Raw genomic sequence first — 22675 nt, forward strand, 5'->3', positions numbered from 1 at the left:
TCTGCTTGTATTTTTGTGCCCCAGACCATTTTATTGAGGGGTGCTGAACATTTCTTGTTTTATCCCAGACACTTTTTTATGCAGCAGTCTCCAGTATGGAGGTACAAATTCTGCAGTAAAAGAAAGGTGCACCTTATGGTGGGGGAGGAGGGATGCAGCTCTTACTTCTACTACTACTACTTCTACTACTACTTTTACTACTACTACTACTACTACTACCACTCTTAAAGTATAACTGAAGATATAACTTTTGTTTCTATTTTAAGTAGAGTAAGAGAAGGTTATAACCCCTGTCAGTGTTTTGCCATCTGTGTCCCATTGGGGAGATTTCCCTTCACTTCCTGTCCTATAACCAAAACAGAAAGTGAAAGGAAATTCCTCCAAAGCAAGCAAATCTTTGTCACCAGGGTCACCAGAATTAATGTTCCCATTAGAAGATTTTGCATCTATTACTGTTCTGTGGACAACCCAAAATAATTTTTTTCACATTTGTTGATACTGGTAAACAGGACAAATAGAGAATATGAATCTCCCCAACAGGGGCACGGAGAGCACAAAAACGTACAGGTGCTCTGATACCTCTTCACACTATCCAAAACTAAAAAAAATATTTTCATTAGGTATACTTTAGGCTGGAAGTTGATATTGAGCATTCAAGGTTTCTAGGATGTTCTGTAAGATAAATTGGAGTATGTTCAGAGACTTCTAGGTGACTGCTTTATGGTCTATAGTCATTTGGATATTTATTATTCATGTACAAGACAGAAATTAAAGTGGCCTTGGATAATTTTATTCAAGAATGACCCACCTTCTCACTTGTGTTGTGAAAGTAGCAAGCTATGCCTCAGCATAACACTTAGAAGTTTTGAAAAGATGACATCAATTTAAAATTTCTTCTGCAGAAATCGACTTTGGATAATAATAAACTACTACCACACCAACATTGGAATTTGGTTCAGATCAAATATCTTTATTTTACATGTGCTAGTTTTCGGTATAACTGTGCTTATGACTGCATATAAAATGTAATCACACTGTGCAAAATAGGTATAAGTAGCAGTAGTTACCAAAATATGTCAAAGCTATTAAAGCATTGTCAGAATCCTGCTATAATAAAAATGCCTTAACAATTGAGCATTCTCCGAACTTTAAAATGCATTAACATCCCTTCTCAAAAATACAAAAGTGTCTGCATGATAGGGCCTCTTGCACACACGGTACCAATGTTTGAGCATCAGCATTTCTGGATGTAATTTCAGGCATTTGTTTTGTGCGTATTCACATTCACACACACAATACATTCCTAGGCAAAATCCATTCATATTTCTGCTTAAATGCACGTATTTGCACGCATGTGTGTGTACCGGCGCAAACTACTGACCAGGAAGTCAAATGTTTCAATTTTTTTAACGCTGTACTGAGCTTTTTCAAGCTGCAATGTGCAAGAGACCTAATATAGTTCTAGGTTTCTGATTTCCATATGTAAAGTGCAGCTTTACATATATCCTTGTTTGTGCTTTGTTGTAATTATAAGTTAATTATGTATTTGTGATTTAATTACAGGGGTAATCTTCTTTTTTTGCATTTATTTAATATATATGTTTTTATATGTTTTATTGTGCTTCTTTGCATTATTATTCATGATAATCTTTCATATAATAGTCTGTAACCATTAAGGAATGCACCTGGCTGTATATCAGATGATCCAAAAGCAACACATCTGTAACTAAATTATATTTGCTATAATATGTACTATATTTTTTTTAATCCAGACCCATAAACACATTTAAAACCACAAAATAATTCCCACCTTAAAATTACTCTCAGCCCTCAATAATCCAACAAATGTATACTCTACAAGTTGATATATAATATAGTATATATATTAATTAAATTTAACTTGTTTACAGCTGTGCAAGCACACCTCTAGTACACTGAATTAAAGTCCTGTTTGCTCTTGATCAGCACCCTCATAGTACACATTACGTCCCTTTTTTCCTGTATTCAGACATTGCAGCTGGAGCCCTTGATCAACAATAAGTATAGAACAAGTCATGTTTTTCTCCTAACAATTTCTTTGTAACCATATCTGGTGCAAGTTCATTGACATTTCCACAATTTTTAGTGCAGGCTCTGTGGGTGGAATTGTCCATAGTCAAAGCACTGAAATCAGAGGAATAATAGATATAAAGTAAGAAGAATAAAGTGTTTTTATAATCACTCTATATGTGCCGGTATGATATTCATGTCGTATACATAGATAAATACAATATCAACAGAAGTGAAACATATCAAATATTAACCCATATTGACAATGGTACTCATATCAAACTGATAATGCTTATATATCTATTTAAAAATAAATGTAAGAAATTGGATTGGATCTCTTTAAAAGCAAAGGAATGGCTTTAGCACTGCACTGCTGCATTACAATGTTTGATAAATGACCTTACTGATATTTCTATTATTTCACATAAAGGATGGAATGAATATATGTAGAAGACAGTAATAGGATTCTGAGTCAGCACCAAGGACAGCACACATCATAATCTATTGCATTGCAGCATGTCAGCCTGACCTCTGTCCTTTTGTATATGGCATGTGTGTCATCTCTTCCTCAGCATTATTCTTTGCTTTCTAAATACCTGTGATTGTTTGTATTTATCTGCGGGTTTCCACTTCCTTTCAATTTTTGCTTGTACATCTTCCCATTAATCTCTTACCTTCTAAAGTCATCGCCAAATATGATGATCATTTATAATCTGTTTGAGGAAATGCTTTCTTTCAATGCACATGTTGATAAAAGTAAGCACATATGGATTTTCACATCGCATCAAGTAGATTCATTTATGCCATGCCAAATCATCATGCAGTTTACACATGGTTAGACTTCCATTTGCTGATTACCTCTTTAATTTTTTCATTCTCTGTACTCTGTTCTTTTCCCCCTTTGCCTCTAAAACAGTAAACCCCAAACAATTTGTACTTTTTACTAGGAAATCCTAGGTTCCTCACTCCAGGCTCTGTGCCTCCACATCTTGTCCTTGGGTTCACGATAGGGTAGCGGACACTGCCATCACCAAGCCATCCAGCTTCACACCTATCCATAAGCTGCAGCTTCCAGGCAGCGTACAGTTGGCCTACTTTGGCTACAGAATCACCATTTTTTTCACAGGCCTTTGAGGCATCTGGGAAGCTCATCTTGTGATATGTCTTCAGAAAGTAAACTTTACCTAGGGAGAAATATCTGTAATTAATCATTTAAAATTTTTGTATAACGTATCTGAATTACAACTTTGTGCAAAGTGATAATAATGGAAACAAGCTGAAAAAAAAAGAAAAACTCCATTTAATTAAGTGTCCTTATAGACCCCCTTAAATCCTAAGGAAATGCTATACAAACTGTAGATCCTCTAATTCCCACTAGAGTTCTTACACTTGGCAACTAAATGGCAGGGAAGGGCTTAAAATTGATTTAAAGAGAAGTTTAGGTCCTATGTACAGACTTAGGAATGGACTTGGGAACAAAAGGGTTCACAGGGTCACAGGGATCTAAAGACTAACACAGGTGCTTGCACTTTCCTAAAGGTGTCTATATTTAAGGACTGCTGTTATTTTATAAATTTTTAGGGCCAGGTCAGGCTCGTTTTAATAGATGTGTTTTGCATCTGTTGTAATACTTTGACTGTGGAGTACTAATGTTTGCAGGTTAAAATAGGTAAAGTACGCTGGGATTTAATAAAAACTATAGTGGTTTTGGCATTCTGTATTCTGATAATATAATTAGTATTTTTTTCTTACTCTGGCAGGATGCCAATTAAGACTAAGCAGCAAGATGAGTGTGTATATGATCCATGCCATTAACTACCATACTCACAGTCTTGTCTCCAAAACTGCCACTGGTGCAGCAACTGATTAGAATTTCATATATACTCAGGAACAGTGCTAGACTATATTGCACCCTAGGCAAGACTTGCCACCCTCTTCTAAAAAAAAAAAAAAAAAAATTTCACCTGATGTTCTACTTCACCCCTCCTAACGAACATCCTCCTTCCCCTCAAATTTTCCTCCCTAGCACAAATCCTCTCTCACAAATCCCCTTTCTAGCATAAATCCCCCCAATCCCACCTCCCAGCACAAGCCCCCTTAAATCCATCTTCCAAGCACAATTCGCACCAAATTACCCTTCCCAGCACAAATCCTTCCTCCTCATCCAAATCCCCCTTCCTAGCATAAATCCCCCTCCAAGCATAACCTCTCCCAATCCCCTTCCCCACACAATTTTCCCCCCAATCCCCCCTCTTATCACAAATCGCTCCCCTCCCCCCAATCCCTCTCTCCTAGCACCTTAGAACAAATTGCCCCCTCCAAATCCTCCCTCCTAGCATAATCCCCCCCAAACCCCCCTCCTAACACAAATCCATCCCTGACCCCCGTCCTAACACAAATCCCCCCCAAACCCCCAACCTAACATAAATCCTCCCTCCTAACACAAATCCCCCCAAAATCCCCTCTCCTAACGCAAATCCCCCAATCCCTTCTCCTAACACAAATCCCCCCCCCCCAATCCTCTTCCTTCAAACCCCACCTAGGATAAATTCCTCCAAATCCCTCCTCTGCCTTAAACCTCTCCAAATTACCCTTCCCAGCATAAAATCCTCTCACCGTACCCAAGTCCCCCTCCCCTTTTACCTTTTAGCACAAAAGTCCTCCAACCTCTCTCCCTAAACCTCCTAGCACATATCCCCCCATTCCTTCTCCTAGCAGGAATCTTCCATACAACAGATGACATAGGATCGCTCTTGGATCGGGCTGTACACAGTTTGATTACCCCACCCCCTATCTTCTCCAATGACTGCTCATCTCTCAGTAGCAGGAAGCCAGGGAATGAATCCAACACTGAAAATGCTGATTCTGTGTCATCTGCTTTATGGAGGATAGCTCCACTGACAGGAGAGGAGAGCACAGCTTGCACCTCCTGTTTCTCTCCTGTCATTTCTCCTTTACAGGCTTCACTGCTCCAGGCTGCCCTTCTTTTGTCCCAGCCATGCGTGCGGGGATGGGGGAAGGCCTGGGGGGCACAGATGAAATTTAGGGTGAGTCGAAAGCCTCCCCAGCATCCCCTGGATCAAGCCATGGCAGGGAGTAGGGAAACCAGCAGCATCCTAGATGGCAGTGCACCCTAAGCAGCTGCATAGTATGCCTAGTGGTAGCACTGGCCCTGTATATACTATATATATATATATATATATATATATATATATATATATATATATAGTCATGGCCAAAAATTCTGTAAGATAATGCACCACTTTGCCCACAAAAGTGTTGCATTTACAAATGTTTAGGCATGTTCATGTTTATTTTTTTTGTTTGTTTGGTGTGACACAAAAAAGTGGAGGAACAAAAAGCCAAATCCAAAGTCCATCTCCCAGAGATATTAATGTTCCTGTGTCCACTATGCACAACATCGTCAAGAAGTTTACAGCCCAGGGCACTGTACCTAATCTCCCTGGACATGGACAAAAGAAAAAAATTGACCAAAGATTGCAGCAAAGGTTTGTTTGATTGGTGGCTAATAAAGAAAAGAATACAGTCCTTACAGTCAAACATGGTGGAGGTTCACTGATGTTCTGAGGTTTCTTTGCTGCTTCAGGCACTGGATGTCTTGACTGTGTGCATGGCATTATGAAATCTGAAGACTACCAAATAATTCAAGGGTGCAATGTAGGACCCAGTGTCAGAAATTCGGGTCTCCATCAGAGGTCAGAGGTCTTACAAAAGGACAATGACCCAAAGCACATGTCAAAAAGCAACTAGAAACGGTTTAAGACAAAGTGCTGGAGAGTACTGAACTGGCCAGCAATGAGTCCAGATCTCAATCCCATAGAGCACCTGTGGAGATATCTCAATACAGCAGTTTGGAAAAGGAACCCTTCCAATCTGAGAGACCTGGAGCAGTTGGCGAAAGAAGAAAGGTCCAAAATTCCAGTAGAGAGGTATAAGAAACTTATTGATGGTTACAGGAAGCGATTGATTTCAGTTATTTTTTCCAAGGGCTGTGCTTCCACACCCCTTGGAAAATACATTAAAGTGAGGGTGCCAATCATTTTGTCCAATCCATTTTAGGAGTTTTGTGTGGAATGTGCCAGATTTGAATTTTTGTTCCTCCATATTTTTGTGCCATTCCAATACAAACAAAAGCAATAAACGTGAATGCCTAAACATTTGTAATTACAACAATTTTCTGGGTGATGTGGTGCATTATCTGACAGAAATGCAGCGGTGCCAATATTTTTGGCAATAAATAAATACACACACATACATACAGTTTAATTTTGTGTGTGTGGGGGGAGGGGCCATCATACTGTAAAACACATCAAGAAATACATAAACAGACAGCTACTATACAACACACATGTACACATTTTCATGAGGATTCATTAATACAACCAACTAGCAAAACTGCTCTTTTCATTTCTCATTTATACAAACTTTTTATTCCTTTCTCCTCTTTCATCACCTTAAAAATTTTACTTTCTTAAAACTGTGTTTCCCACACTGTTAACAGAACATGTTTATATCTGTGTAACATCTTTCTGATAAACTAATATACCAGCTTATTTTGGAAAGCATGTTATATTTAGTTATACATTGTACCCAATGTAAAACACTCTGATTCTTCTTTATTTCCTTAGAGGGCTATCTAAAGATGTCAGAACTTGGCTTTCTATGAGTAGGTGTCCACCAGTTTTTCTAGTTTCAACAAAGATTGAAACAAAAAGTTTATTTATTTAGGCAATTAACCCAGGAGTACAAGCAATGAGCACACTCAAGACTCTGAGGCCTGCCAACCCACCTATCACTAGCAGTTAGTCAGAAAGCCAACATCAACTATTGGTCTAGAAATGGAAAAGTAATTGCTATATTGGGTCTAAAAGCCTGCTTATGGGTCTAACTTTATGCAGCACAAATCTCCATGTGCACACTGCAACATGAATGGTGACTTCCATCCATGATGGTCAGTTGCATGCCTCCTAAACAATAGGCAAAACTAATTTGCTAACTTACCACACTGCTATTTTCACACTGGTGGCTGGCTGCCAAGCAATTCTGCTGCACAGAGACATACCAGGATGTGATAAAGTCAGGGGCGTTGAGTATTCTGTACATTTATGGCTGCCTACAGATGGTTAGTATTCATTATCAGCATGGCAATAACATTATTTAGGTGGATAATCGAAACGCCTGTACAGGGATAAAAGTTGTATGAAATTGCTCTCGTACCTTACTTTATCAGTGGTGTCAGGAAAACATAGGAAGGTGACATTTTAACTCAACATAGATATAACTATTTTGCTGAGAGACCCACTATACCATTGAGATTTGATGTAAAACAGAAGGCATCATAACGCTCATCCTCCTTGTGCCGGTATCCATAGTTCCTTACTCCAATAGGTGTTTCTTTTTTTCCACATTCTTCCCGTGGTTTGGAGATTGGGTATTGCACAGAGCCATCTTGCAACCAACCAGCGTTGCACCAGTCAAGACCATTCAGCCAAGCTTCATGAAGCTGATCATAAGAAGCAAGGATACCATCCTGCTGCTTGCAGGCCTTCTGAGCATCATGAAAGTTCATGTGGTATCGTCCTAAGCGTGGATAATAAGGGAAGATCACTCCTGAATGGAACATATAATATAAAAATTAGAAACACAATAAAATGTGCTTTTTTTATAGAAACACATTTCAGCAGTTAAGAAGAATGCAGCATGTGAGCTATTATACCTTCTAAGTCAAGTTTGACAGTCCCAGTGTCATCTTCTAGCTCATTGGTCACCTCACACTCATATCTCCCATAATCAGCCAAGGTAACATTGCGGACGATCAGTGAGGCATCCCCTGGATCATGTTCTTGAAGGGAAACACGGTTCTTGTAGGGGCCAAAGTCCCTCATTTCCTTTCCCAGAGCTACAAACACATCAGTGAAGGATGCAGGCTCACTGATCTTGGACCATTTTATGCGTACTGGTGCAGGTTCCTCTCCAGAATGCTCATAATGATAACGACAAGGAAGGATTATGGTGCCACCACGATGTGTGGTCACCACACCTGGCGCTGTTTGTACAATGACTTCACCAGTTTCACCCTCTGCCCATAGTGGTTATAGTTCACCAAAGAGAAAAATGGAAAAAACAGATAAAAAAAAGGTCATGAGTAAAACAAAATGGACTCAAGAGAGGGTCAAATCAACACATCATGCTAAATTTTTCCTTAGTTATATTTTTGGAAGTATTTTTTTTAATAATAAAGCCATCTAGACTGAAACAGCACTCTCCATAGTGTTTTGGGCCATCAAATGTATCACATTAAAATACACAGTGGATGGGACATTCACTTAAAGGCCTACTGTGTAATCATTGTATTTACCCACAAGTCATCTCTCCTTTGTAACGGGTTACTTGTACTTTATAATCCAGTGAAGTCTCAACAGCTGTCAAGATATGATGTTAACCAGATTGGTGCATTGGCATACTCATTGACATGCATTGTTGATTGTTTGCCTTTAAATAATTTTGTCCCTTCCTTACTCCATAGCTAGGAGATGTTCCGTATAGGTAGTCCCACCCTCTTTTCAATGTGTCTTTAGTTTCTGTTTAGAGTACATTGCTGGAGCAAATACACACTTTTTTTTACCTTTCTTATTGTCATAATTGAAGATTAAGCCCTAGTTCACACTGATGTGATTTCTATACGTTTTCAAGTACGATTTCAGGAGCAGTTGCTGTTGCAATTCTGCTGCAATTTTACATAGCTGTAATTTCTGTTATGGCTAATTTTGTGACTTCAGAAATAGGTGTATCTTGCACTGAAATCACATGCATATGAACACCTATGTGTTTTCACTGCTGTTTCCATTCAAGTCTATGGGGCTCAAAAACGCACTGCATCACACCAAACATGCCCAGGACCCTTTTGGAAATCACACTGCATTTGGAACACATAGGTGTGGATGACCTCCATAGAAAGACATGTTATCTCCCTTTACATGCAAATCTATGTGTTCGGGAACGCATCAGAACCTCCTCATATTCGTATCAGCGTGAACCAGGGCTAAAGCTTTCTATGGACTGCAAGCTGTAATGTGGATCAAGTCACTGTCTGCTAGCACTGCTGAGACTGTAAGTTGCAGCTATCTTGACATAACTAGATCAGTTATAGAGATCACATTTGCAGTGCTTAGATTGGAGAGGCAGAACAACGATAGCACTACAAAGCAGAAGCAGGGGAGCCTGCATATGTAATGTGCAGAATGGCTATCCCATGCACATATAAAATTACAAAGTGTACATAGATATACTGTAGGTCCTCCAACTCCAGTTTCATACAGTATGTTGTGTCATATATTCCAACACTGTGAATATGCTCACTGATCATATTTTGGTGAACGCCATTTACTCACCAGTAACATGAACAATTTTTCTTTGACTTCTGTCACTGTCAGCACAAAACACTGAATGTAGCAGCATAACCATAGAAAAAATACAGAGCATTGATGAGAGTGAGAGTCGTCCACCACACATCTGATGGGAGGAAAAAAAGTACATTGGGAGAGATTAAAGGCTGATCAAAACTAAAATCTATTGGTATAAGTAAACTTTACAGAACTAACAATAGTACTTAAAACTCCTATAACAGAGATCTTACATTCAATTATTATTAAGGGAACCCTTCATAAGAGAAACAGGGCAATGTTCGTTAGTTAGTTGTTTGGCTGTGCTGCTTACCCTCTTGCTTTGGTACATTGAGTCACAGACAGGGGACAATTGCACAAATATGGACTTACAACTTTACCATGACTTTCATTACCTACATACATTTTCTAGGTCAGTTACACAGACAATATTGAAGCCAGTAGGTCTGCATGACATTCAATTGACTAGCATTTTAGAATGAAGACTATAGTGGCAGATCCCATGTTTCTCTTCTGACAGGTAATTCCTTCAGTAGCAATTACTTCAAGTAGTAATGCCCATATGATGGAATATAACATAACCACAGATTAGTGTTTCCATTCCCATAACCTGTAATTTAGATATACCAAAGATGTCACTTGTATATACTCGAGATCTGAAAGTAGGGCTATCACTGCTGCAAAATATGGCGGGTACATGGAAAGATAAGTGATATTTCTTCTACAAGACAAGCTAAAAAATAGAGATGAAAAATATAAGTTTAGTATGAAGAGCAGTGATATCAGTTTTGTGAAACATAGCTCTTATATGAAAACCAGCGATATCACTCTTCTGAAATATAGCTGATGCTGTTTATGAAGAACCGTTTTATCACTTTTGTGAAAAATGGCTTATATATGAAGAATAGTGATATAATTTTTTTAAAAATACAGTTTATATACAAAGAGAGTGATGCTATACTTCTTCTGAAATATAGCTTATATATGAAGAATGGTATAATGGTATCACTTTTGTAAAATACATAGCTTATACTATGAAAAGCAGTGATGTCACTCTTGCAAAATGTTGTTTATAAATGAAGGGTGAGCATGTCAGTACGTATGATGGGAGGTGTAAACTGTTTATATATGAAGAGCAGTGATGCTATTTTTGTATACTATAGCTTATATATGAAGAGTGGTAATGTCCCTCTGGTGAAATATGACTTATAAATAAAAAGCGGTGGTGTCACTCTTGTGAAAGAGCTGTAAGGTCAATCTTGTGAAATATAACTTACTGTACATATGAAGGGCAGTGGTGTCATTCTTGGGAAAGAGAACTTATAAACGATAAGTGGTGATAGGACTTGTGAAAAAAGGTGACATATATCATGAGTGGTGATATCATCCTTGTGAATTTTAACATATATGAAGAGCGTTGATGTCACTCTTGTGTAATAAAATATATATTATGAGCGGTGATGTCACCCTTGTGAAATCTAATATATATCATGAGCAGTGATGTCACCCTTGTGAAATATGACTTATATATGAAGAGCTGTGATGTCACTCTTGTGTAATAAAACATATATCATGAGCGGTGATATCATCCTTGTGAATTTTAACATATATGAAGAGCGGTGATGTCACTCTTGTGTAATATAATATATATTATGAGCGGTGATGTCACCCTTGTGAAATATAATATATATCATGAGCAGTGATTTCACCCTTGTGAAATATGACTTATATATGAAGAGCTGTGATGTCACTCTTGTGTAATAAAACATATATCATGAGTGGTGATATCATCCTTGTGAATTTTAACATATATGAAGAGCGGTGATGTCACTCTTGTGTAATATAATATATATTATGAGCGGTGATGTCACCCTTGTGAAATATAATATATATCATGAGCAGTGATTTCACCCTTGTGAAATATGACTTATATATGAAGAGCGGTGATGTCAATCTTGTGTAATATAATATATATCATGAGCAGTGATGTCACCCTTGTGAAATATGACTTATATATGAAGAGCGGTGATGTCACTCTTGTGTAATATAATATATATCATGAGCAGTGATGTCACCCTTGCGAAATATGACTTATATATGAAGAGCGGTGATGTCACTCTTGTGAAATATAATATATATCATGAGCAGTGATGTCACCCTTGTGAAATATGACTTATATATGAAGAGCGGTGATGTCACTCTTGTGAAATATAATATATATCATGAGCAGTGATGTCACCCTTGTGAAATATGACTTATATATGAAGAGCGGTGATGTCACTCTTGTGTAATATAACATATATCATAAGCAGTGATGTCACCCTTGTGAAATATGACTCATATATGAAGAGCGGTGATGTCACTTTTGTGTAATATAACATATATCATAAGCAGTGATGTCACCCTTGTGAAATATAACTCATATATGAAGAGTGGTGATGTCACTCTTGTGTAATATAACATATATCATAAGCAGTGATGTCACCCTTGTGAAATATGACTATATATATAGAGCGGTGATGTCACTCTTGTGTAATATAACATATATCATGAGCAATGATGTCACCCTTGTGAAATATAACATATATGAAGAGCGGTGATGTCACTTTTGGGTAATATAACATATATCATAAGCAGTGATGTCACCCTTGTGAAATATAACTTATATATGAAGAGTGGTGATGTCACTCTTGTGTAATATAACATATATCATGAGCAATGATGTCACCCTTGTGAAATATAACATATATGAAGAGCGGTGATGTCACTTTTGGGTAATATAACATATATCATAAGCAGTGATGTCACCCTTGTGAAATATAACTTATATATGAAGAGTGGTGATATCACGCTTGTGAAATCTAACTTATACATGAAGAGTAGTAATGTTGGACTTATGAAAAATAACTTATAAAAGAAAAGCAGTGATGTCACTTTTGTGAAGAATAACTTATATATGAAGAGCGGCAATGACACTCTTATGTAATATAACTTATGTATGACAAGAGGTAATATCAGTCTTGTAAATTATTGTATGAAAGCGGTGATGTTACTTTTGTGAAAGAGAGCTTATATAAAAAATAGCAGTGGTATAAATTTTGTGAAATATATCTTCTAACTGAACCGCTGTCATTTCACTCCTATGAAACAATCGTAATTTCATGCTTGTCAAATATGACATATATAGAGAGCAGTGATGTCACCCTTGTGAAATATAACTTATACAATCCCTGGAAAAAAGTATGGAATCACCACTCTTGGAAAATGTTCATTCCATTGTTTAATTTTGTAGAAAAAAAATAATGCCACACATGCCTCAAAACTATTTTCATTTAACACTCCAACCTTCTGGTTTAAGAAACACTTAAAAAAATTAAAAAATAGAAATAAAACTGTAGTCAGTTGCAACTGTTTATGCAGATCAAACAGAGGAAAAAAATATGGAATCACTCAATTCTGAGGAAAATATTATAGAATCATGAAAAGAACACTACAGTACACCACTAGTACTTTGTTGCATCACCTCTGGCTTTTATAACAGCTTGAATTCTCTGAGGCATGGATTTAACTATCAACAAACAGTATTTTTCATCAATCCGGCTCCAACTTTCTCTTATTGCAGTTGCCAGATCAGATATGCAGGTTGAAGCCTTGTGATGGAACATTTTCTTTCATTTCCACCATAGATTTTCAATTGGATTGAGGTCTTGACTATATTGTAGGCCCTGCCATTCACATTCTGGGCTTGATTTACTAAAGCTGAAGAGTGCAAAATCTGGTGCAGCTGTGCATGGTAGCCAATCAGCTTCTAAGTTCAGCTTGTTCAATTAAGCTTTGACAATAAAACCTGGAAGCTGATTGGTTTCTATGCCGAGCTGCACCAGACTGCACTTTCCAACTTTAGTAAATCAACCCCTATATGTCTTTTTTAAAGGAGAGTTTTTATGGCGTTTGCCCTATGACAAGATGCATTATCATCCTGAAAAATGTCATCATTACCAAACATCCTTTCAGTTGATGGAATAAGAGAAGTGTCCAAAATCTCAATATAAACTTGTGCATTTATTGAAGATTTAATGACTGTCATCTCCCCCGTACCTTTTTCTGTATGTAAATCCCATTTTCTTTAGGCGATGTCTTACAGTTCAGTCACTGACATTGACTCTAGTTTCTGCCCATTTGTTCCTCACTTGTTTTGTTGTACATTTTCTGTTTTCAAGGCATATTGCTTTAAGTTTTCTATCATGACGCTTTGATGTCTTCCTTGGTCTACCAGTATGCGTCCCTTTTACAACCTTCCCATTTGATTTGTACTTGGTCCAGATTTTAGACACAGCTGACTGGGAACAACCAACATCTTTTGCAACATTCTGTGATGATTTACCTTCTTGAAGAAGTTTTATAATCCTCTCTTTTGTTTCAACTGACATCTCTCGTGTTGGAGCCATGATTCAAGTCAATCAGCTTGGTGCAACAGGCCACCATGGTGTGCAAGCACTCTTTTTTAACTGCAGACTAATTAGCAGATGTAGTCTGATGCAGATTTTTTAGAACTGCAAATTACATGATGATTCCATAATATTTTCCTCAGAATTGAGTGATTCCATATTTTTTTCCTCTGTTTGATCTGCAAAAACAGTTGCAACTGACTACAGTTTTCTTTTTTAATTTTTTAAGTGTTTCTTAAAGCCAGAAGGTTGGAATGTTAAATGAAAATAGTTTTGAGGTATGTCTGGGATTAGTTTTTTTTTCTACACAAATAATTGAATGAATGTTTTCCAAGAGTGGTGATTGCATACATTTTGCCAGGGGTGGTATATGAAGAGTTGGGATGTCACTCTTGTGCAATATAATTTATGTATGATAAGCAGTGATGTCGCCCTTGTGAAATAAAACTTATGTATGAAGAGCGGTAATGGCACTCTTGTGAAATATAACTTATGCATGAAGAGCGATGAGGTTACTCTTGTGAAATATAGCTTGTGTAAGAAGAGCGGTGATGTCATTCTTTTGTATTAGAACTTATGTATGAAGAGCGGTGATGTCATTCTTGTGAAATATAGCTTGTGTATGAAGAGCGGTGATGTCACTCTTGTGAAATATAACTTGTGTATGAAGAGCGGTGATGTCACTCTTGTGAAATATAACTTGTGTATGAAGAGCGGTGATGTCACTCTTGTGTAATAGAACTTGTATATGAAGAGCGGTGATGTCACTCTTGTGTAATATAACTTGTATATGAAGAGCAGTGATGTCACTCTTGTGTAATATAACTTATGTATGAAGAGCGGTGATGTCACTCTTGTGTAATAGAACTTGTATATGAAGAGCGGTGATGTCACTCTTGTGAAATATAACTTATGCATGAAGAGCGATGAGGTTACTCTTGTGAAATATAGCTTGTGTAAGAAGAGCGGTGATGTCATTCTTTTGTATTAGAACTTATGTATGAAGAGCGGTGATGTCATTCTTGTGAAATATAGCTTGTGTATGAAGAGCGGTGATGTCACTCTTGTGAAATATAACTTGTGTATGAAGAGCGGTGATGTCACTCTTGTGAAATATAACTTGTGTATGAAGAGCGGTGATGTCACTCTTGTGTAATAGAACTTGTATATGAAGAGCGGTGATGTCACTCTTGTGTAATATAACTTGTATATGAAGAGCAGTGATGTCACTCTTGTGTAATATAACTTATGTATGAAGAGCGGTGATGTCACTCTTGTGTAATAGAACTTGTATATGAAGAGCGGTGATGTCATTCTTGTGAAATATAACTTATGTATGAAGAGCGGTGATGTCACTCTTGTGTAATAGAACTTGTATATGAAGAGCGGTGATTTCACTCTTGTATAATATAGCTTGTATATGAAGAGCGGTGATGTCACTCTTGTGAAATATAACTTATGTATGAAGAGCGGTGATGTCACTCTTGTGTAATATAACTTGTATATGAAGAGCAGTGATGTCACTCTTGTGTAATAGAACTTATGTATGAAGAGCGGTGATGTCACTCTTGTGTAATAGAACTTGTATATGCAGAGCGGTGATGTCACTCTTGTGAAATATAACTTGTGTATGAAGAGCGGTGATGTCACTCTTGTGTAATAGAACTTATGTATGAAGAGCGGTGATGTCACTCTTCTGAAATATAACTTGTGTATGAAGAGCGGTGATGTGACTATTGTGTAATATAACTTATATATGAAGAGCGGTGATGTCACTCTTGTGTAATATAAATTGTATATGAAGAGCGGTGATGTAATTCTTGTGAAATATAACTTATGTATGAAGAGCGGTGATGTCACTCTTGTGAAATATAACTTGTGTATGAAGAGCGGTGATGTGACTCTTGTGTAATATAACTTTGTTATGAAGAGCGGTGATGTCATTCTTGTGTAATAGAACTTATGTATGAAGAGCGGTGATGTCACTCTTGTGTAATATAACTTTGTTATGAAGAGCGGTGATGTCATTCTTGTGTAATAGAACTTATGTATGAAGAGTGGTGATGTCACTCTTGTGTAATAGAACTTGTATATGAAGAGCGGTGATGTCACTCTTGTGAAATATAACTTATGCATGAAGAGCGATGAGGTTACTCTTGTGAAATATAGCTTGTGTAAGAAGAGCGGTGATGTCACTCTTGTGTAATAGAACTTGTATATGAAGAGCGGTGATGTCACTCTTGTGTAATATAACTTGTATATGAAGAGCAGTGATGTCACTCTTGTGTAATATAACTTATGTATGAAGAGCGGTGATGTCACTCTTGTGTAATAGAACTTGTATATGAAGAGCGGTGATGTCACTCTTGTGAAATATAACTTATGTATGAAGAGCGGTGATGTCACTCTTGTGTAATAGAACTTGTATATGAAGAGCGGTGATTTCACTCTTGTATAATATAGCTTGTATATGAAGAGCGGTGATGTCACTCTTGTGAAATATAACTTATGTATGAAGAGCGGTGATGTCACTCTTGTGTAATATAACTTGTATATGAAGAGCAGTGATGTCACTCTTGTGTAATAGAACTTATGTATGAAGAGCGGTGATGTCACTCTTGTGTAATAGAACTTGTATATGCAGAGCGGTGATGTCACTCTTGTGAAATATAACTTGTGTATGAAGAGCGGTGATGTCACTCTTGTGTAATAGAACTTATGTATGAAGAGCGGTGATGTCACTCTTCTGAAATATAACTTGTGTATGAAGAGCGGTGATGTGACTATTGTGTAATATAACTTATATATGAAGAGCGGTGATGTCACTCTTGTGTAATATAAATTGTATATGAAGAGCGGTGATGTAATTCTTGTGAAATATAACTTATGTATGAAGAGCGGTGATGTCACTCTTGTGAAATATAACTTGTGTATGAAGAGCGGTGATGTGACTCTTGTGTAATATAACTTTGTTATGAAGAGCGGTGATGTCATTCTTGTGTAATAGAACTTATGTATGAAGAGCGGTGATGTCACTCTTGTGTAATATAACTTTGTTATGAAGAGCGGTGATGTCATTCTTGTGTAATAGAACTTATGTATGAAGAGTGGTGATGTCACTCTTGTGTAATAGAACTTGTATATGAAGAGCGGTGATGTCACTCTTGTGAAATATAACTTATGCATGAAGAGCGATGAGGTTACTCTTGTGAAATATAGCTTGTGTAAGAAGAGCGGTGATGTCACTCTTGTGTAATAGAACTTGTATATGAAGAGCGGTGATGTCACTCTTGTGTAATATAACTTGTATATGAAGAGCAGTGATGTCACTCTTGTGTAATATAACTTATGTATGAAGAGCGGTGATGTCACTCTTGTGTAATAGAACTTGTATATGAAGAGCGGTGATGTCACTCTTGTGAAATATAACTTATGTATGAAGAGCGGTGATGTCACTCTTGTGTAATAGAACTTGTATATGAAGAGCGGTGATTTCACTCTTGTATAATATAGCTTGTATATGAAGAGCGGTGATGTCACTCTTGTGAAATATAACTTATGTATGAAGAGCGGTGATGTCACTCTTGTGTAATATAACTTGTATATGAAGAGCAGTGATGTCACTCTTGTGTAATAGAACTTATGTATGAAGAGCGGTGATGTCACTCTTGTGTAATAGAACTTGTATATGCAGAGCGGTGATGTCACTCTTGTGAAATATAACTTGTGTATGAAGAGCGGTGATGTCACTCTTGTGTAATAGAACTTATGTATGAAGAGCGGTGATGTCACTCTTCTGAAATATAACTTGTGTATGAAGAGCGGTGATGTGACTATTGTGTAATATAACTTATATATGAAGAGCGGTGATGTCACTCTTGTGTAATATAAATTGTATATGAAGAGCGGTGATGTAATTCTTGTGAAATATAACTTATGTATGAAGAGCGGTGATGTCACTCTTGTGAAATATAACTTGTGTATGAAGAGCGGTGATGTGACTCTTGTGTAATATAACTTTGTTATGAAGAGCGGTGATGTCATTCTTGTGTAATAGAACTTATGTATGAAGAGCGGTGATGTCACTCTTGTGTAATATAACTTTGTTATGAAGAGCGGTGATGTCATTCTTGTGTAATAGAACTTATGTATGAAGAGTGGTGATGTCACTCTTGTGTAATAGAACTTGTATATGAAGAGCGGTGATGTCACTCTTGTGAAATATAACTTATGCATGAAGAGCGATGAGGTTACTCTTGTGAAATATAGCTTGTGTAAGAAGAGCGGTGATGTCATTCTTTTGTATTAGAACTTATGTATGAAGAGCGGTGATGTCATTCTTGTGAAATATAGCTTGTGTATGAAGAGCGGTGATGTCACTCTTGTGAAATATAACTTGTGTATGAAGAGCGGTGATGTCACTCTTGTGTAATATAACTTATATATGAAGAGCGGTGATGTCACTCTTGTGTAATAGAATTTATGTATGAAGAGTGGTGATGTCACCCTTGAGAAATATAATGAAAAGAGGTGATGTCACTTCTTTAAAATATAATTAATACAATATATGAAAAACGGTGATAATACTCTTGTGAAATATAGCTTAGAAATGAAGAGCAATGTTATTTCTGTAAAATAAAGCTTACATATGGTGATATCACTTTTGTGAAATATAGCTCTTTTCTCAAAAGCGGCCATGCCTCTCGTGTGAGATATAACTGATACATGAAAAGTGGCGATATCACTTTTGTGAAATATGGCTTACGCATGTAATCATGTCACTCTTGTGATATATAACTTACATGTGAAGAGTGGTGATGTTACTCTTGTAAAATGTAGCTTATATATGAAGAGCAGCCGTATCACTTTTGTTGTGTATTGTTTATATATGAAGAGCAGTCATGTTACGCTTGTAAAAAATAGCTTATATATGAAAGGAGATAATATCACTCTTCTGAAAATTTGTTTATATATACAGGCTCCTTGCATACTGGCTTAACCTCCCTAGCGGTATGATTACGGTATTTCAGATTTTTGGTGCTGAAAGCGGTACCATTATTTTGCATGGAAATATGTAGTTTTTTTATTGTAGGCTGTAATTTTTAGGAATAACTCACTGAAATCTGTCCAAACAAGAGTCTAGTAAACATCCCGGGTATGATAAAATTTGAAACACAAAATCATAAACTATAATTTAATAAATAATCATAAAAAAATAATAATATAATAATAATACATTTAATTCAATAATATAATCAAACCAAAAACACTGAAATTTGAAATAGAGCACCAAGTTCGCACATCGCTGAGCAAAGTTGCAAAATCGTTTTCAGTGTCTGATGACGAATTTCCCCACAAATCATTATCACTCAATTCTGCAAGTGGTTCTGATTTACTATCGCTGTTCTCTAGCTGATCTAAACCCGCTTTTGACCTAAAGGGACACTTTTTGGACGCCAAGGACTTTTCTAAGTTTCCAGGCAGAAAGAACAGACAAAATGCATTCAGGGCACAGGACAAAGCACTAGGGACAAAATGTATGTGAAATGGGTTGAAACAGCAATATTTTACTATGTAAAATTTGTTTGGAAAAAAATGAAATTTTTTTAAATTTTCAAATTTCCCGCCGCCGGCGCCCATACGCCCCGACATCACAGGGACCGGAACACAGAAGCCGGATGCTGGCATCGGCCGGAGGAGATGGCCAGGGATGCTGCAGGGGACACATCGCGGGAGCGAAGGACAAGGTAAGCTCTGCAGGGACTCCCTGTGCAGCGCCGCATGGTAAGCCCGAGTGTAGCTCGGGGTTACCGCTTTTGGTACTGACATTTTACCCCAAGCTACACTCGGGAATACCGCCAGAGAGGTTAAAAAATGCTGCTTCTAGAGGTGTTTAGCGTTTTGCCTGTACAGTAGAAGCAACTAATGTTAAACTATGTGTCCATGCACATTAGGTAGTCTAGAGGTGGTTTTTAAGCTCAGCGTTTAGTGGTAGAAAAAAAAACCCTTCTGGTTTTACAATTTTTAGAGCATTTTTCTTGCAAAAAAAAATGCTAAATGCTTCTAAATGCTCATAAACGCTAGCACAAAAAATACCTAAAATTTTTATTTTTTTCTGCCAAGGGCACTGGAGGTTTTTTTTAGTCAGTGTACATGGAGCCAAAAAGTGGTAACGTTACTCTTGTAAAATTTACTCAATATACAGTATATGAAGGGAGGTGATATCACTATTGTAAAATATTGTTTATCTATGAAGATTGGTGCTATCACTATTGTGAAATATTTAGATATGAAGAGCTGAGATGTGAAATATGGCTTATATTTAAAGAGTGGTGATGTTTGCAGAGGGGAGATGTAATTGTTTAAACATGCAAGTACAGCACATCTGTATAACAGATTTTATTTTTCATTATGCTGTGCCACACTATTTTAAATAGGGGAGGATATTTCATACCATCTCAGCGTTTTCTCCGATCCCGATTAAAGAATTTGAATAAAACCTCAATTTATTTTATGCAGTCATGGATCCCTCCTGTGACCTCTAATGCCTTCATATTTTACCCTACAGAGTTTAGTATTTCTTAATAATGTGCATATAAAGAAGGAAACGAAGAGGAAAGCAATTAAGCAATGCCATGCAACCATGACCAACTTTATAGGGTAACATAAAGCAGAAAAGTTGAAAAGTGCCCAAACTATACTGACAGTCAGACGACACTGCAGCACCAGGTCAAAGCTTACGTAATGTGTCAGGTAACTGATACAGCTCTATATTTACCACGATAACCCTGGCAACATTTCTAGAATGTCATCACCCCATAGTGCATGCCTAAGCACTTGCTATTTTCCTAATTAACCCCTGGTAGGGAACAGAAAATAAAAGTTACACATTGTCATAATTTTGCAAAAAGTAAGATTAAGACGAGAAAAAAAACTGCAGAAATTAAAAAAACAATGGAACATAGTGGGATGTAAATACAAAAAGGTCTATAGTGGCTGCAGGAATTATTATTAATAAAATTTACCTTTATAATGTAATGAACTCAAGGACTGTCCCAGGTATATTTCAGTTGGTCCCAGCATCAAGCACACCGATAACTGCACCAAAATGCTGAGACACCCCCTCCTCCTCTTTCTCTTTTGCAGATCCTGTTCAGGGATGGAGGGGGGAGAGACAGGGAGCAGGCAGCTCCATGTCCCACAGCTTCTCACTGCAGTACTATACAGCTGACATCCTGCATTGGAAGACTGCAGGGGCACACTGCACCAAGCTGCCCTGGTTATAGCACAGACTTCCTAAAAGTACAGCTAGAGCCATTGAGATTAGAGGCCAGGGAGAAAATTCTAAAAATGAACTGCTCTAATATCGGTCACCAATATACTGTGAAAAGTTTCAGCAGCTTGTTAGCAGAACAATTCTGCAAATTCATTCTTATAGGGGCATGTCATTGCAGACAATGTTAAAGGGCACTAAGAAGTACAATGAACATTTAAAAGACTTGCTCCAGTGGCCTGGCAATCTAACATATTACACAGGTACGCACATCAGGACCAGGGCTGCAGTTAGAAACCACGGGGCCCCATACAGCCAACCTGACAGGGCCCCCACAAAAAAACCACAGCTTACTATACTGCAGTTATGAATGAACACAGCGAGTGATCGGTCCTGATCGCTCACTGTGTTCATTCAGGAAAGGAAAGGGCTGGTAAATAGGACATATTTACTGGAAACATCCCCCACTCTCCACCCTAAAGGATCCTTTTGTCCTAGTGCCTGCAGGTGATGTTCGAAAGGAAAGGAGGGAAGCTGGCAGCACTGGTGGGGTGGGGGCACACAGGGGGGCCTTGGCAGCAGGGGGAAACATATGGTGCACAAGCAAGGTGATGTGGGGCAACTACTGGAACTGATCCCCTGTATGGCTTTCTCTGCAGCAGCTGAAAGCCGACAGGAGGGAGAGAAGAAGAAGTCAGCTGCTGCAGAAAGAGCCACACGGGATCAGTTCCAGTAATCACCCCTCTGCTGTTCTGATCAACCTTCCTGCATACATCTGATTCACCCAGCTGCCTGGGCCCCCCTGCTGGTCTAGGCCCCCTAGAGGAGGACTGTTGGTACCCCCTTACCCACGGCCATGATTAGGACTAAAAAAGGCTGTGCTTAGTTAAAAGAAATCTGTACTGAAAGAAGTATGGGGGCTACCATTGTTGACCTCCTTATGACAATGCTAGCTGTGTTACTGTCTCTAGCTTCAACACTACAGCTACAAACACAGAATAAACATGCAGCATGTGAAGTCAGGATGTGCAAACCTCTTCCAGGTTAATGACAAAGCCACTAGATTAGCATACCAGTTACCGGTAATCTTTTAACAGAACATAACTTGTGTTTTAGAAATGTAAATGTGTTTTATCCCAGAAAAAAAATTCTATGCATTTCAGTTAACTGGAAGTCTAGACCAAACCTTTTTTTCCTAGTTTTGGATATAGTCAAGTGGGGTTAGAACCTTGCTAGGATTTTCTTGCATCTGTGGGGAGGAAATTCCAACATGAGAGGAAATCCCACCTTTGACAGCTGTTACCAGAACAGGCATCCCCATTAGAACAGTTACCCTTTATTGTCGTTTTGGTGACAACTGTAAAATTGTAAAATTTGCTTATATTCATTCACCTCCAGGCAGGCAACAGGCACCACCACAGAAAGTGAAAATGGAAGAGTATCTCTATACAAATCCTATTTTAGTTTTGGATAGAGATGGA

At 37.7% G+C, this 22675-nt stretch overlaps 1 protein-coding gene across 1 annotated transcript; it reads right to left on the reverse strand.

The window, feature by feature from the left end:
* Positions 1-949: 949 nt before the first annotated feature.
* Positions 950-21167, reverse strand: HAPLN4 (hyaluronan and proteoglycan link protein 4). The gene is made up of 5 exons (XM_089670823.1): positions 20947-21167; positions 9462-9582; positions 7787-8149; positions 7378-7680; positions 950-3233 (listed from the first exon to the last, which is right to left on the reverse strand). The coding sequence occupies exons 2-5, from the start codon at positions 9580-9582 to the stop codon at positions 2875-2877; spliced, it is 1146 nt and encodes a 381-aa protein (XP_089526949.1). The 5' UTR covers positions 20947-21167; the 3' UTR covers positions 950-2874.
* Positions 21168-22675: the final 1508 nt, after the last annotated feature.

The sequence above is a fragment of the Staurois parvus genome, unplaced genomic scaffold (genome assembly GCF_062004578.1).
Source record: "Staurois parvus isolate SC_StPar_1 unplaced genomic scaffold, SC_StPar_1.0 ptg000096l, whole genome shotgun sequence".
In the NCBI taxonomy this organism is placed as follows: Eukaryota; Metazoa; Chordata; class Amphibia; order Anura; family Ranidae; genus Staurois; species Staurois parvus.

Excerpts from the sequence above, each read along its gene's own strand:
- HAPLN4 (XM_089670823.1), bottom strand. The coding sequence starts at position 9,582 with ATGTGTGGTGGACGACTCTCACTCTCATCAATGCTCTGTATTTTTTCT. Across the intron at positions 8,150-9,461 it reads AAAAATTGTTCATGTTACTG|AGGGTGAAACTGGTGAAGTC; the intron begins GTGAGTAAATGG and ends CACTATGGGCAG. Across the intron at positions 7,681-7,786 it reads TGTCAAACTTGACTTAGAAG|GAGTGATCTTCCCTTATTAT; the intron begins GTATAATAGCTC and ends TGTTCCATTCAG.